General features: G+C 49.1%; 1 protein-coding gene across 2 annotated transcripts; it reads left to right on the top strand.

Moving 5' to 3' along the window:
* Positions 1 to 11,225: 11,225 nt before the first annotated feature.
* Positions 11,226 to 12,996, top strand: Brd3os (BRD3 opposite strand). Of its 2 annotated transcripts, none has more exons than XM_029470151.2 (2): positions 11,226 to 11,560; positions 11,668 to 12,996. In XM_029470151.2, the coding sequence occupies exon 2, from the start codon at positions 12,139 to 12,141 to the stop codon at positions 12,391 to 12,393; it is 255 nt and encodes an 84-aa protein (XP_029326011.1). In that variant the 5' UTR covers positions 11,226 to 11,560; positions 11,668 to 12,138; the 3' UTR covers positions 12,394 to 12,996. The 2 variants fall into 2 exon arrangements, with proteins under 2 accessions (XP_029326011.1, XP_029326009.1); XM_029470149.2 differs by having other exon boundaries at positions 11,228 to 11,560; positions 11,684 to 12,996.
* Positions 12,997 to 14,159: the final 1,163 nt, after the last annotated feature.

Here is a 14,159-nt window from a genome sequence, read left to right as displayed (position 1 = left end):
TGGAGGGGCCAGATCCCTTGAAATTGGCACTCCCGACAGTTTATGTGGGTGGTGGGATTTGAACCCAGGTCCTCTGGAAGACCAGCCAGCACTCTTAAGCCCTGAGTCATCTCTGCAGCCCCTTTGGATATACTTATCATAGACACTTCATATAGCTGCAATCACACCACTTGTGGCCTTTAGTGCCTGTTTGTTTGTTTGTTTGTTTGTTTGTTTGTTTGTTTTTCATCCTGAATATAACTGAGGTTTGTTTCTGGACTCACATCACATTCTTCACTCTGTACGCTTTTTGTCCCTTTCTATGGCTGACCAGCAAGCAATTCATTTGTGAGCCTTAATGACACATAGTTTAATCCAGCATGTCTGAGACTGTCATCCTGATGTCTAATCAGCATTACATCTAATTAAAAAGACTTCACATCCTTCTCTTATCTTCAAAATATAGGGTCTGTCTTCCACATACAGCCCATTTCCATCTGAACCCTGCATTCCCCTGAGAAGCGTTTGATCTAAATATATTTAGGCTTCATAAAACTCACAGTTGAAAAAGATTTTCATGCTCAAGCTGTTTCAAATACACTTAGAAGTTTACCAGAAATAGAATTCAGTATTGATTTCTAAATTAATTAAACTGAACAGAGGGTTGACTGGAGTCTGGGAAATGTATGTGTCTCCTTAAGCCCATCAGGACTGACAGGACCGTTTCCTTTGTGCCTTAAGTGGAGGTGCTGTGATGTCCGCGGGCTATGGAGCCACCTCTACCCTGTTCTCCCTGCACCCAGCACCATGTCTGGCATGAGTTCTTGACTCCACTCACTACCTACCCACCCACTCACTCCCTGTCTACCTGCTTACCCCACCCATCTACCCAGATACACATCCACTTATTTGCTCTGCATCCACACACCCACCCGTTTGTCCATCACTTCCTCCTCAGCCACCTACCTACCCACCCATCCATCCCACTCACTCAACTACCTCCCCACCACTCACACACCCACTGCCCTGCTTAGGTTTCCTTTTTGTTTTGTTGGCTTAATACAAAGTAGACATCTGAAAAGAGGAAGCCTCAGTTGAGAAGATTTCCCCACCTGATTAGCCTGTGCACCTGTGCACAAACCTATGTGGGCTTTTTTTTTTTTTTTTTTTTTTGATTGATTGATGTCTGCAGGGCCAGCCTATAAGGGGGAAGTGCCACCCTGGTCAGGTACTTCTGAATTATATAAAAAAGCAGGCAGCCAGGAATGGATACACATGCTTTTAATTCCAGCATTTAGCAGGCAGAAGCAGACAAATCTACATAAATTCAAGGCCAGCCTGGTCTACAAAGAAAGTTCCAGGATAGTCAGGACTGACTACACAGAAAACCCCTGTCTAAAAATGGAAAGAGAGAGAGAGAGAGAGAGAGAGAGAGAGAGAGAGAGAGAGAGAGAGAGAGAGAGAGAGAACAAACAAGAGAAAAGAAAAGGGCTAGAGAGTTGGCTCAACAATTAAGAGCACTGGCTGCTCTTCCAGAGGCCCTGAGTTCAATTCCCAGCAACCACATGGTGGCTTACAGCCATCTGTAATGAAATTTGATGGCCTCTTCTGGTGTGTCTGCAGACAGCTCCAATGTACTCACATACATAAAATAAATAAATAATTCTTTTTTAAAAAAGAAAAAGAAAGAAAAGAAAAGACTGGAGAGGTGACTCATCAGTTAAGAGTACTGACTGCTCTTCCAAAGGTCCTGAGTTCAAATCCCAGCAACCACATGGTGGCTCACAACCATTCGTAATGAGATCCAATGCCCTCTTCTGGTGTGTCTGAAGACAGCAATAGTGTACTTACATATAATAAGTCAATCAATCAATCTTTGGGTCAGAGGGAGTGGGGCCAGAGCAAGAAGGAAAAGAAAAGAAAAGAAAAGAAAAGAAAAGAAAAGAAAAGAAAAGAAAAGAAAAGAAAAAAGAAAAGAGAAGAAAAGGAAGAGAATAGGCTGAGCAAGCTATGGAGTAAACCTTCCCAACCAAGTTGATTTTTTTTGTTTTTGTTTTTGTTTTTTCGAGACAGGGTTTCTCTGTGTAGCCCTGGCTGTCCTGGAACTCACTCTGTAGACTAGGCTGGCCTTGAACTCAGAAATCCGCCTGCCTCTGCCTCCCGAGTGCTGGGATTAAAGGTATGCGCCGCCACCACCCGGCTTCCAAGTTGATTTTTGTCATGTTTTATCACAGCAAGAAAAATCCTAAGACACATAGCTATCTAGATATCTGTCTGTCCACTCATCTACCCACTCTCCCACACATTCCTCCACCCATCACCTACCCATCTAGAAAATATTTCACAGTAACACACACACACACACACACAACTTGGAGCGATATAGTAAGACAAGGTTATGATTGTCAGAATCAAACAGGAAGTATCATGTTCAGGGACAGAAGAAGCTGCCCCTTCCTGGCCTCTTGCCTCCTGCGTGGCGTGGTCTGAGCAGATCTCAGCCTCTATAGATATATATCTCCTCTTTGCCTGGTCTCTCTCACCCCCATCTGATGCAACATGACAAACTGCCCCCAAGTCTGGCAGAGGTCCCCCACTGCTGAATGAATTTCCAAAGGCCACAAGCTCAGCTGGCTCTACTGAGGGAGACAGCCAGGTCTTGGCTCCTGTCTGGAAATGGATAAGGGTCTGACTATAGCTTCTGCTGGGCCAGGGGCAGAGCTCTGGCATGGGTGTGATCCCAGATCCCTGTATAATGATAAGAACTGAAGCCAGGCATGGTAGCTCATGCCTTCCCTTAATCCCAGCACTTCAGAGGCAGAGGCAAGATCTCTGTGAGTTCAAAGGCAACCTGGTCCATAGAGTGAGTTCCAGGACAGCCAGAGCTACATAGACAGATTCAGTTTCAAGAAAGAGAGAGAGAGAGAGAGAGAGGAAGAGGAGGAAGAGGAGAAGAAGAAGAAGAGGAGGAGGAGGAAGAGGAGGGGGAGAAGGAGGAGGAGGAAGAGAAAGAGAAAGAGAAAAGAAAACTGAGCCAGATAAAAAGAGGCCCCAAAGGGTGACCTCCTAAGACATGGAACCCCTTAAGAGGACCAGTGAGGTTTGGCCTCCCTAGCTTAAGCTTGGGGTCACTCACAGGTGGGTCAGGCCATGACTAGGGCTCTCCTACCCTCTCTAAGCCCTTGGGCAAGCCATCATTCCCCACCTTACATGTCTGTTAGGGGCCAGGGGCCTTCATGCAGCTGGAGGCAAGAAGGTAGGTGGGGTCCTGGGCGTCTGAGAAGGAGGCACTTTCCCAGCATCAGAGGGATGAGGTAACTATGTGGCAGGATGTAGTGAGAGCTGTGAGAGCTGTAGTATTTCAGATGCTGCCTGGAAGGGTGACATCAGGCCAGTGCTAATGAATGACTGGGTTAGGAGCTGTGCTAGAGGAGGAAGGCAATGAATGAGTGATCCAGCAGTGATTCCGGAGGCAGGAGATGCGGAGTACTGAGGGCTCTGTTGTTGGGATCACAGCATGGAAGGTCTTTGTTCCCACAGATCCCACAGAGAAACCAGTCATGTTAGTCACACGGGATTGTCATTCCATCCAGAAAGCTGGCAACTGGAGGTGATTAACAGCCTGGTGATCTGCATTGTCTGTTGAGCCAGACCATATCAGGCTCTTACAACTAGGACAGAGGCTGGCTAGCGATCTAAGTGACCCTTACATTAGCTGTATAGCCAGAGGCTCCCCCAGGCTGCCCCAACCAGGATCCAAGGTGGCTAACAGCCCAGGTGACCTCTATGCTCTCTGTATGACCAAGACCAGGCCAGACCCTTCCTTAGGCTCTCAAGCTAGTACAGGTAGCCTATCTCGCCTATCTCTAGAACCCATCTTCTTGGGGAAAATGGCATGTACCCTGAGTTTCGATGCAATTATGCTCCCTTGTCCATCAGGGATTGGATTACATCAGGAAACTTTCCCCCAAATGGTACTGTTTTAAACACACTGACAGCGAGCCGCCTGGCCTCAGACTCCCCACGTCTGATCCAGGTTGATGAAGTCAATCTGAACCGAGTTTTCATTCTCTCCTCAGCTAGCTTCCCAGCTGTGACCGCCCACCCTCAGGGTCCCCCTCACTCCATTGGGCTGAGTTCTCCAGCACTGCTTCTCTTACAGGCTGAGGCTGGGTACCTAGGGCAATGCAGACATCCTGACCCCTGATCCAGTAAAACCACAGGTTGGGGCTAGAGGTGGAAAGATGGTTCATCAGCTAAGAAAACTGACCTGCTCTCCCAGAGACCCCCAGTCAGATTCCCATGATGGGACCCGCAGGATGGCTCACAGCCATCTATAGCTCCAGTCCCAAGGGATCCCACACCTCCTTCTGAAGAAACCAGGCATGCACGTGGCAGACTGATACATATATGCAGGCAAAACACCCATACACATATAAATAAATAAATAAATAAATAAATAAATAAATAAATCTCAGAGGGACAAACAGTGGCAACTTCTCCCTGATAAAGCCTGGCAGTCAGGCAAGAGGGCCACACAGACGCAGCCTCGGGCTGGCAGACAACACTGAAGCTGTGTGAGCCTGGCCACAAATGGGCCATCTACGTGAATCTTCCCTCAGCCAAGGGTCAGGGAACAGCACACACAGAAGAGTGGGCAAAGGCATGGAAGAGCTGGAAGAGAGCTGTAGAATGTTGTCTGCTGTGAGACAGCTGTCGCACACAGCAGCTCACAGCAGCTGTTGTTGTCTGCAAAAGACCTGCAGAAGATCAAGCCAGTCAAAAGTCCAGCATGGGTGGGGCAGGGACTCCGGAAGCTTCACTCCTAACAAAAAAGCTCTTGGCAGCTGACAGTTTCTGAGAGAGGGAGAGTCACTTTTCCTTGGGGATGTGGGCCCTGGTAGGCTGTCCGTGCCCCAGTGGATAACCTCATGTGTGTATACGGCCAGCACTAATTAGACTCAAAGTGCTATTAACAGTAACAATTGCTGGGCAAGGTGGTGCACTCCCAGCGTTTGGGAGACCGAGGCAAGAGGATCTCTGTGAATTAGAAGCCAGCTGGGTCTATATAAGGAGTTCCAGGCCAGCCAGGATTACATAGTGAGACCTTGTCTCAGAACAAAAACAAATAACAACAAGACAACAACAAATTAATAATAATAATGGGACATGAAATCAAGAGGGAGACAGGATCCTAGAGAAGAGTTGGAGGGAGTTAGTAGAGGTTTGATAAGATCAAAAAAACCATTGTATACATACATTAAAATTTCAAAAGTTGGGCTGGTGAGATGGCTCAGTGGGTAAGAGCACCCGACTGCTCTTCCAAAGGTCCAGAGTTCAAATCCCAGCAACCACATGGTGGCTCACAACCATCCGTAACGAGATCTGGCGCCCTCTTCTGGAGTGTCTGAAGACAGCTACAGTGTACTTACATATAATAAATAAATAAATCTAAAAAAAAAAAAAAATTTTCAAAAGTTGAAAAAAATGTTGTATAGGGCTAAGGGCTATAGGTCAGCATGTGCCCTGTGTACACAAAACACTGGGTTTGCCAGGTCTGGTGGTGCAAGCCTATAATTCCATATGCTCAAGAAGCTGAGGCAGAAAATTGTATATTCAGGGCCTGCTTAGACTACGTAGTGAGTTTCAGGTCAGGTAGTGACATATACATGGAGATCTTGTCTAAACGAATAAATGAGTGAGTGAATGAATGAATGCATGAATGCATGAAGAAGTAAATTCCATACTCTTTTTTTCTCACCGTCTGGGTCCTCAGAAGCTGCCATTGAGCACCACTGCCTGGGTGGCCAGAGGGGACACTCTGATTAGTCAGTGTTTAGTTAATATTGCCCTTTGACCTATCCCCTAAGACCAGCAATATCCATAGCTTTCAGCTACAACCTGGCCAGATAACCAATCCCAACTTCCCCCATGTTCTTCTACACCAATTTCTTTTTTTTTTTTTTTTTTTTTTTTTGGTTTTTTCGAGACAGGGTTTCTCTGTGTAGCCCTGGCTGTCCTGGCACTCACTTTGTAGACCAGGCTGGCCTCGAACTCAGAAATCCGCCTGCCTCTGCCTCCCGAGTGCTGGGATTAAAGGCGTGCGCCACCACGCCCGGCTTCTACACCAATTTCTGTGTTAGGTTTTTGTAGCAGGGTAAACGGTGTGTTCCCCCAACCCTCAAAGACATGTGCACATGAAATCCCTGAGGCCCAAAATGGGTTTGGGTTCTGGTTAAGGGAAGCAGTCTTGACAATGAGGTCATTTTAGATTCTTTTCATGGCCTCTAAATCTAGTGTTGTATCTTTAGAGACTTAGTAACACAGAGCAGAAAAGAAAGAAGGGAAATGGCCATGCTGAGGCAGAGACAGAGACCGAGTGGAGTGACTCATTCACAAGCTAAGGATGGTCAAACAGAGGGCACTCACTAGTAGCTAAGAGACACTGCAGACAGCTTTTTCCCAGAGCTCTGGCAGCAAGAGTGACCTTGTCCACTTTTTTTTTTTTTAAAGACAGAGTCTCATGTATGGCTGGCTGGCCTCAAACTCACTGTGAGCTTGAACATCTTACAGGCTGCACCACCACACCCAGTTTTATTTTATGAAGCTATGGGGATCTAACTAAGTGTGCATGCTGGACTGAGCTACATCCCCAGCCGCCAACCACAACAGAAGTTCAAACAGCTCACTTCCAGAACCGAGAAGGAATACAGTTCCATCAGTTCAGACATTTATGGAGCTTTACTGCCACACCCCCGCAGGGCCACACCCCCACAGGGCCACACCCCCGCAGGGCCACACCCCCACAGGGCCACACCCCCGCAGGGCCACACCCCACAGGAAGCCACACCCCCGCATGGCCACACCCCCACAGGAAGCCACAGAGCAGCTGCCATGAGTAAAGTGTACCGTGAAGCCTGAACCAGTCAGGAAGAACCGTCAGTGACTGGACTCATCGTTAGGAAGCTGGAGATCCCAGGCTTGAACACACGTTGCAACTAGCAGCACCAAGGGTCAGGGAGCATAGATCTAGGGAAAAGTGCTGCGAGCACCCAAAACGCAGAGCAGGAGGAGCCAGTTTACCCACCACGGCCTGCCCTCAGAAGTCAGGTAGTTTTTCTTGATGATCACTTATACATGTAATCTCACCACCCTAGAGGCTAAGGCAGGAGAATCATTAAGAATTCAAGAAGGGAGCTAGAGAAAGTACCCAAGGAGCTAAAGGGAACTGCAACCCCATAGGTGGATCATTATTATGAACTAACCAGTACCCCAGAGCTCTTGACTCTAGCTGCATTTGTATCAAAAGATGGCCTAGTCGGCCATCACTGGAAAGAGAGGCCCATTGGACTTGCAAACTTTATATGCCCCAATACAGGGGAACGCCAGGGCCAAGGGGTGGGGGTGGGTGGGTGGGGGACTGGGGGGGGGAGTGTATTGGGGACTTTTTGGATAGCATTGGAAATGTAATAGAGGAAATTACCTAATTAAAAAAAAAAGAATAAAAAAAAAAAAGAATTCAAGAAGAACAGGTTGGGGATTTAGATCAGTGGTAAAGCACTTGCCTAGCAGGCGCAAGGCCCTGGGTTCAATCCTCAGCTCTGGGAAGTGGGGGGGGGGAGAGACTCAAGAAGAAGGTCTGGAGAGATGGCTCAGCCGTTAAGCACACTGACTGCTCTTCCAGAGGTCCTGAGTTCAATTCCCAACAACCACATGGTGGCTTGCAACCGTCTGTAATGGGATTTCATGCCTTCTTCTGATGTGTCTGAAGACAGCTACAATGTATGTCTGAAGACAGCTACAGTATACTCACATACATGAAATAAATAAATAAATCTTAAAACAAAACAAAACAAAAACTCAAGAAGAGCCAGGCATATTGGCCACCTCACCTTTAATCTCAGCACTTGGAAGGCAGAGGCAGGTAGATCTCTGTGAGTTCAAGGCCAATCTGGTCTACAGAATGAGTCCAGAACAGCCAGAGCTACACAGAGAAACCCTGTCGCAAACAAGGCAAAGGAGGAGGAGGAGGAGGAGGAGGAGGAGGAGGAGGAAAGAGAGGGGGGGAGGGGAGGGGAGGGGAGGGGAGGGGAGGGGAGGGGAGGGGAGGGGAGGGGAGGGGAGGGGAGAGGAGATGAGAGGAGATGAGGGGAGATGAGGGGAGATGAGGGGAGGGGAGGGGAGGGGAGGGGAGGGGAGGGGAGGGGAGGGGAGGGGAGGGGAGGAGAGGAGAGGAGAGGAGAGGAGAAGAGAAGAGAAGAGAAGAGAAGAGAAGAGAAGAGAAGAGAAGAGAAGAGAAGAGAAGAGAAGAGAAGAGAAGAGAAGAAAGGGGGCAAGTACACAGAGAAATTCTGTCTCAAACTTCTCAAAGAACTTAAGGAGGACATGGGCTACCTGGGCTACACAGTGAAGCATTGTGAAGGAGGGAAGCTAGGGCGCTAGGGTGCTAGGGAAATGGTCCCATCAGTTATGAGCTTGCTACACAAACATAAGGACCTGGGTTGGTTCACAGAACCCATAACACAGCCTTGCATGGTGGCATGCATTTTTCACTGAGGAGGCAGGGACAGGAAAATCCTTGACTAACTTGTTTTGCCAACTTGGTATGCTCTAAGTTCAGTGGAAGACACTGTTTCAAAACTGCGGAGATGGTTCAGCAGGTGAAGACGCGCACCACCGAGCCTATCTGAGCTTGACCTCTGGAACCCATATGGTAGAAGGAATCAAATCCTGCATGTTGAATTTTGACTTCCACATCTTCCATATGCACACATGCCACTCACCCCCCCCCGACACACACACACACACACACACAAACAAATAAACAAGGTGAAGACCCGGAGACAGGCTCAGTAGGTGACATGGGTCAGTAGGTGACAAGGGAATGTGTCACCAATACTGACAACCTAAGTTCCATTCCAAGTGAAAGAGCAGATGCCCTCCAGCTGAACTCTGATCTTCACATGTGTACCATGGTATGTGCATGACCACACATACACACACACACAAATACCTAGACAGACAGGCAGGCAAGCCGACACAGATAAATGCCCATGTAAAGAATTCGTATTCTGGGACTGGAGAGATGGCTCAGGGGCTAAGAGCCCTGACTGTTCTTCCAGAGGTCTTGAGTTCAATTCCCAGCAACCACATACATGTTGGCTCACAACCATCTGTAATGGGATCCGAGGCCCTCTTCTGCTGTGTCTGAAGACTGTGATAGTGTACTCACATACATGAAATAAATACAGCCGAAGCGAGCAGGGCAGAAGTGAGTAAGCAAGCAGACCAGAGCGAGTGGAGCCATGGGGGAAAAAATTGGTATTCCATCCTGGGGAGTGGTGGTACATGTCTTTAATACTAGCGCTCAGGAGGCACGAGACAGGCAGATCTCTGTGAGTTTGAGGACAGCCTGATCAACAAATCGAGTCCAGGACAGTCAGGGCTGTTACACTGAGAAACCGTATCTTGAAAAATAAAACAAAACAAAACAACAACAAAATGGTATTCTGTACTTTGGTTTTGTTTTGGGGCTGTCCATGGTGTCAGTATTCTTTTTTCTTTTCTCTCTCTTATCTTTTTGAGATAAGTTCTTACTAGGTAGCCTTGGTTGATCTGAAACTCACTGACTAGACTAAGCTGGCCTCAAACTCAGAGATCTGCCTGCCTCTGCCTCGAAAATTCCTACCACCACCATCCCACCCTGCTCCTTCTCCACCACCCACTGATGTCAATATTCTTTTTTTTGTTTTTTTTGGTTTTTTGAGACAGGGTTTCTCTATATATCCCTGGCTGTCCTGGAACTCACTTTGTAGACCAGGCTGGCCTCGAACTCAGAAATCCTCCTGCCTCTGCCTCCTGAGTGCTGGGATTAAAGGCGTGGGCCACCACGCCCAGCTCTTCTTCTTCTTCTTCTTCTTCTTCTTCTTCTTCTTCTTCTTCTTCTTCTTCTTCTTCTTCTTTTTGATGTCAATATTCTTAATTGGCATCGGACTAAAGTGTGAAAACAGAATCTTATGAAGAAAAACAATGGACACGGGGTCACAGTGTTTGGTCGGGTCTAATAGGAGTGTATGCTGAATTTTCCTGGGGCTTTAGGACAATTCAAATGAGCAGTATGTGGAATGGCGGAATTTCGCAGCTACTTTTGAAATGATGCATCCCACACCACATTAAATAAATTGAAAACAAGTGTGCGTATCATCTGAGTGGGATGTCAATAATAACAGCAATAGGTCTGAGAAGGAAACTGCACAAAGGAAATAAGGACCGAAGACAAAGCTTAGCCTTAGAGCACTTGCCTAACATGCCCAAGGCTGTGGCGTCAAACTCCACACCACAAAAGCTCCAACCCAAACATAAAAGCCTCAGAAACTGAGCCGGGGCGTGGTGGAGCACACCTTTAATCCCAGCACTGTGGGAAGCAGAGGCAGGCGGATTTCTGAGTTCGAGGCCAGCCTGGTCTGCAAAGTGAGTTCCAGGACAGCCAGGGCTATACAGAGAAACCCTGTCTCGAAAAACCAAAACAGAAGAAAAATAAAAGCCTCAGAAACCATGTCAGGATCAAGAATGGGAAGGTGCCTAATGCTAACTCCTATTCCCTCTTCAGCATCTCCTCCAGGAGGCTTCCTAGCCGCTCCTCACCCTTCATGCTCCTCCTCATATCCGTCCCCAAGCTCCTCGCCCCATCTCCCTCCCAGTTCTGACTCCAGTGTGTCTTCCCCAGGCTCCTTTTCTATCCTGGCTTCTCCCTTTGTGTTTACCACCCCCTCCACTCTGCAATGCCCACTCCGCTTCCCCCAAACGCCCCTTCTTCCTTTGCCTCTTCAGGCTCCTCCTCTCAATCCTCATCCTCTCCTCCCTAGCTCTTTCTTCTCCTAGCATTCCTTTCATGCTCCCCACTCCAGAGCCTCCCCATCTCCTAGATTCTTCCCCCACTACACACTCCCAAATTTCTCGGGATCCTCCTCTCGCCACTCTCTCCTCATCCTGGATCTCGCTCTGCCACTTTCTCCGGCTCCTCCTCTCTTCAAGCTCCTTCCCTCTCCCTTTTCTCTGGATCTCCTCCTCCCCTTCTTCTCTCCGCCCCCTAACCTAAGTTCTCTCCAAGCTCCCCCTCCCTCTCCAGTCCTTCCCCTTTCCTTCCCCACCGCCCTCTGGACGCTCCTCCTCTCCCTCTAGGTCTTTGGCCCTGCCCACAGAATGATCGATGCGTCCGTCTGCAGGCGGGTCCTCGGCGCTCGGCTCGCCACGCCTGCGACGCTGCCATGGAGACGTAGCCGCGGCCTCCTGGCTCTGCCCGGGACCTGGATCCCTTGCGTCAGCAGGCTCACGCGTGTCCGCGAGCGCCGGTGGCAAAGTCTGCTTCGCTGGAGCATCCGGGCAAGCGGTGACTTTGCTGGCCGCTGGGGCGTAGGGCTCGCATCCTTCCTCCTTCCAGTAGCTCTCTGCTCCATAGCTGAGGACCACTTCTCTCACCAGCGGAGAGGAGACCCTGGGACCACCAACCGTCTGTGGGTTATTAAGGGACCTGCGATTGTCCATCCGCCTCATCCTTCCGCTCAGCTCATTAGCTACATCCGTGAGTAACCTCGCTTGAACTCTCTGGCACATAGAGGCTGCTCCTGGTGGTGAGGCCCCTACTGGGCCTGCCACCGACTACCCTCCCCTCCCCTCCCCTCCCGACAGTTTCTTCTCTTTGCAGTGTCACCCTTGGTAAGAGTGGAAGACTGGCTAGAAGAAAGGACCTGAACCAACGCTTAGTCCACATCCCCATTGTGTTTTGAGTGGTATGGACAGGCCAGCCCCTGCTGCAGACACCCTGGATACATCTCTTTGAGCTCAGCAGTATTGCAGCGGTAGTGGACACCTGGCAGGCTTCCCAGGAGTGGTGTGGAGTCACTGTCAACACTAGAGCACTTTGTAGGGAATGGCTCTCACGTGGCTTCTGAATGGTTGGAGATGTGTCTTGGATTCTCCTGCCCTCCTGAGGATCTTGCCTATGGAAGGTCTAAGTTACCTACTTTCACTATTAAGTTGAACAAGGACTCCCAAACTCAACAGCCATCAAGGCTGTTGGCCAACTAGTTACAAAACAAAGCAGCCAGCTGTTCCTGGCCTAGGAGGAAAGCCAGGTGTGCAGGACGCTGGGCCTGTGGGATGAGTGGGCGAGTCCCACTGGCAGAGAAGGCCCTGTCAGAATCCCATGCCCGCCTCCGGTACAGGGATACGTCCTTGCTCATTTGGCAACAACAGCAGCAGAAGTTGGAGTCTGTACCACCTAGTACATACCTGAGCAGAAGCCGCAGCATGTGGTACTCCCAGTATGGAAATGAGGCCATCTTAGTTCGAGACAAAAACCAGCTTGGGGTCTCTAGGGACACTGGCCAGTCTAAGTTTTGCTCAATCATGTAATTCCAGGGAGAAGACCCTTGATGGCCATGAAGATCAAGCCGTGTATAAAAACCCAACATCCAAGAATGTCATCCAACACTTTATTAGTGGCACAACAGGTACCTAGATGCTCCTCTCACTGCCCAAGCCCAGGAAATGCTTCCAAACAAAAGGGAAGCAAGAGAGACGCACACCCCGACCCTCACCTGCTGTGAGCTGCTGCTTGATAGAGAATGGATCAGGTCCAGGGTAAGGAGGTGACTCTTCTTGCAGGGTCCCAGATCTGTCAGCTCACTGCAGTGGCATGTGAAAGGGGCGCAGTGCTGGTAGTGACATTACTGCATTGTGATAGCATCCACACTAGCCACCAGATGTGGCCTCTTATATAGGTGTGTCGTCCTTAAGCAAAATGTGCCCCGAAGTGATTCCAAGCCTAATCTAAGTGTGGGAAAAGTGGATTCTGATGGTGACGAATTGGATCCTCTCTTCTACCAGGTTGCAAAGGCACTCGTTTAGAGGCTAGCACTGTCCACCCCATGGCTCTGCAAATGTGGGGATGCATTTTGTCAAAACTGAGCTTTCTAAATAAACATCTTAAAGACTCGTCCCTTTCTCATTTTCCTTGTGTAAAGCCTTACTCGGGGGGCTGGCGAGATGGCTCAGTGGGTAAGAGCACTGACTGCTCTTCTGAAGGTCCTGAGTTCAAATCCCAGTAACCACATGGTGGCTCACAACCACCTGTAATGAGATCTGACACCATCTTCTGGTGTGTCTGAGGTCAGCTACAGTGTACTCACATATAATAATAAATAAATCTTAAAAAAAAAAAAAACCTTACTCGGCTTTCTAGAATAACGGTAACGGTGGCGTGGTTGCTGAGAGCCACTGTCCGAGGGTTCGCGTGTCTCCTCACTCTGCACTGTGCTGTCAAACTGCTCCAGAGGCACCAACCCTCCCCGTGCACCTTGCTCTGCCCACTCATCAGGCAAATGACACTTGGCTTGTAACGTGTGCAAAAGGCATGTCTCATCCATGGCTGTACTCACGGTACTCTGTATCTCGTTGCAGATGTGCACATTTGTGTTACAACTGTCAGGATACGGTGCATCCCTCAAACACTTCATCCAGCCTGACTAGCTGGAGCCTCCTGAGCAGCCTAGGTCCTTTGGCTCAGCCCCAGCCGAAATCAAGGGTATGGGTTAGACTTTTGTAATGCATTCCTGTAAATATAGAGGAAGCCCATAAATAGTATGGGTTGGTTGGCCTGACCTGGGGGCCTAACACTTGGAAGCGGTTCCAAGTTCATTAGTTTCTGTCAAGCCTTTCAGTTCAATTGGAAGTGCTGCAAGCAAGCTTCGTGTGCATCTGGAGTTCCCACTACCTGCTCACACATTATCCTAACCCAAGGCCGTCTGTCTGAATCAGACACTGCACATTAACTTGGAGAGAGACCACAGATGTGTTAGGACTGTGAGCACTTGGGCCTCTGTCTTCAGGCAGATAGCAGATATGGGTAGCACACAGCATGATGCTCCATGTAGGACACTGGGAAGCCACTACGCTGCTTACACTGCAGAGGATGCCATCTGTGCTAGGAGGCCAGGCCAATGCCAAAAGACCTAGTCTGATGAGAAGGGTTAGTGTCAGCAAGAGTGCCAAAGTAGCCTGACCCACTCTGGATGGGATGGACATTCCCTAGAGCCCAGTGACCCTCCTCTCCGGGCTTCTCATTCCTTCTTCACGGTGCCTAAGCCACACCACGGCCAACTTGTAGTGAGCAGTATAGG

Source organism: Mus caroli, unplaced genomic scaffold, assembly GCF_978045245.1.
Source record: "Mus caroli unplaced genomic scaffold, Mus_caroli_1 scaffold_2, whole genome shotgun sequence".
In the NCBI taxonomy this organism is placed as follows: domain Eukaryota; kingdom Metazoa; phylum Chordata; class Mammalia; order Rodentia; family Muridae; genus Mus; species Mus caroli.
This window is presented reverse-complemented; position numbering and strand designations above follow the sequence as displayed.

Bases quoted from the DNA above. Each gene is read 5' to 3' on its own strand.
- Brd3os (XM_029470151.2), top strand. From the start codon at position 12,139: ATGAGTGGGCGAGTCCCACTGGCAGAGAAGGCCCTGTCAGAATCCCAT.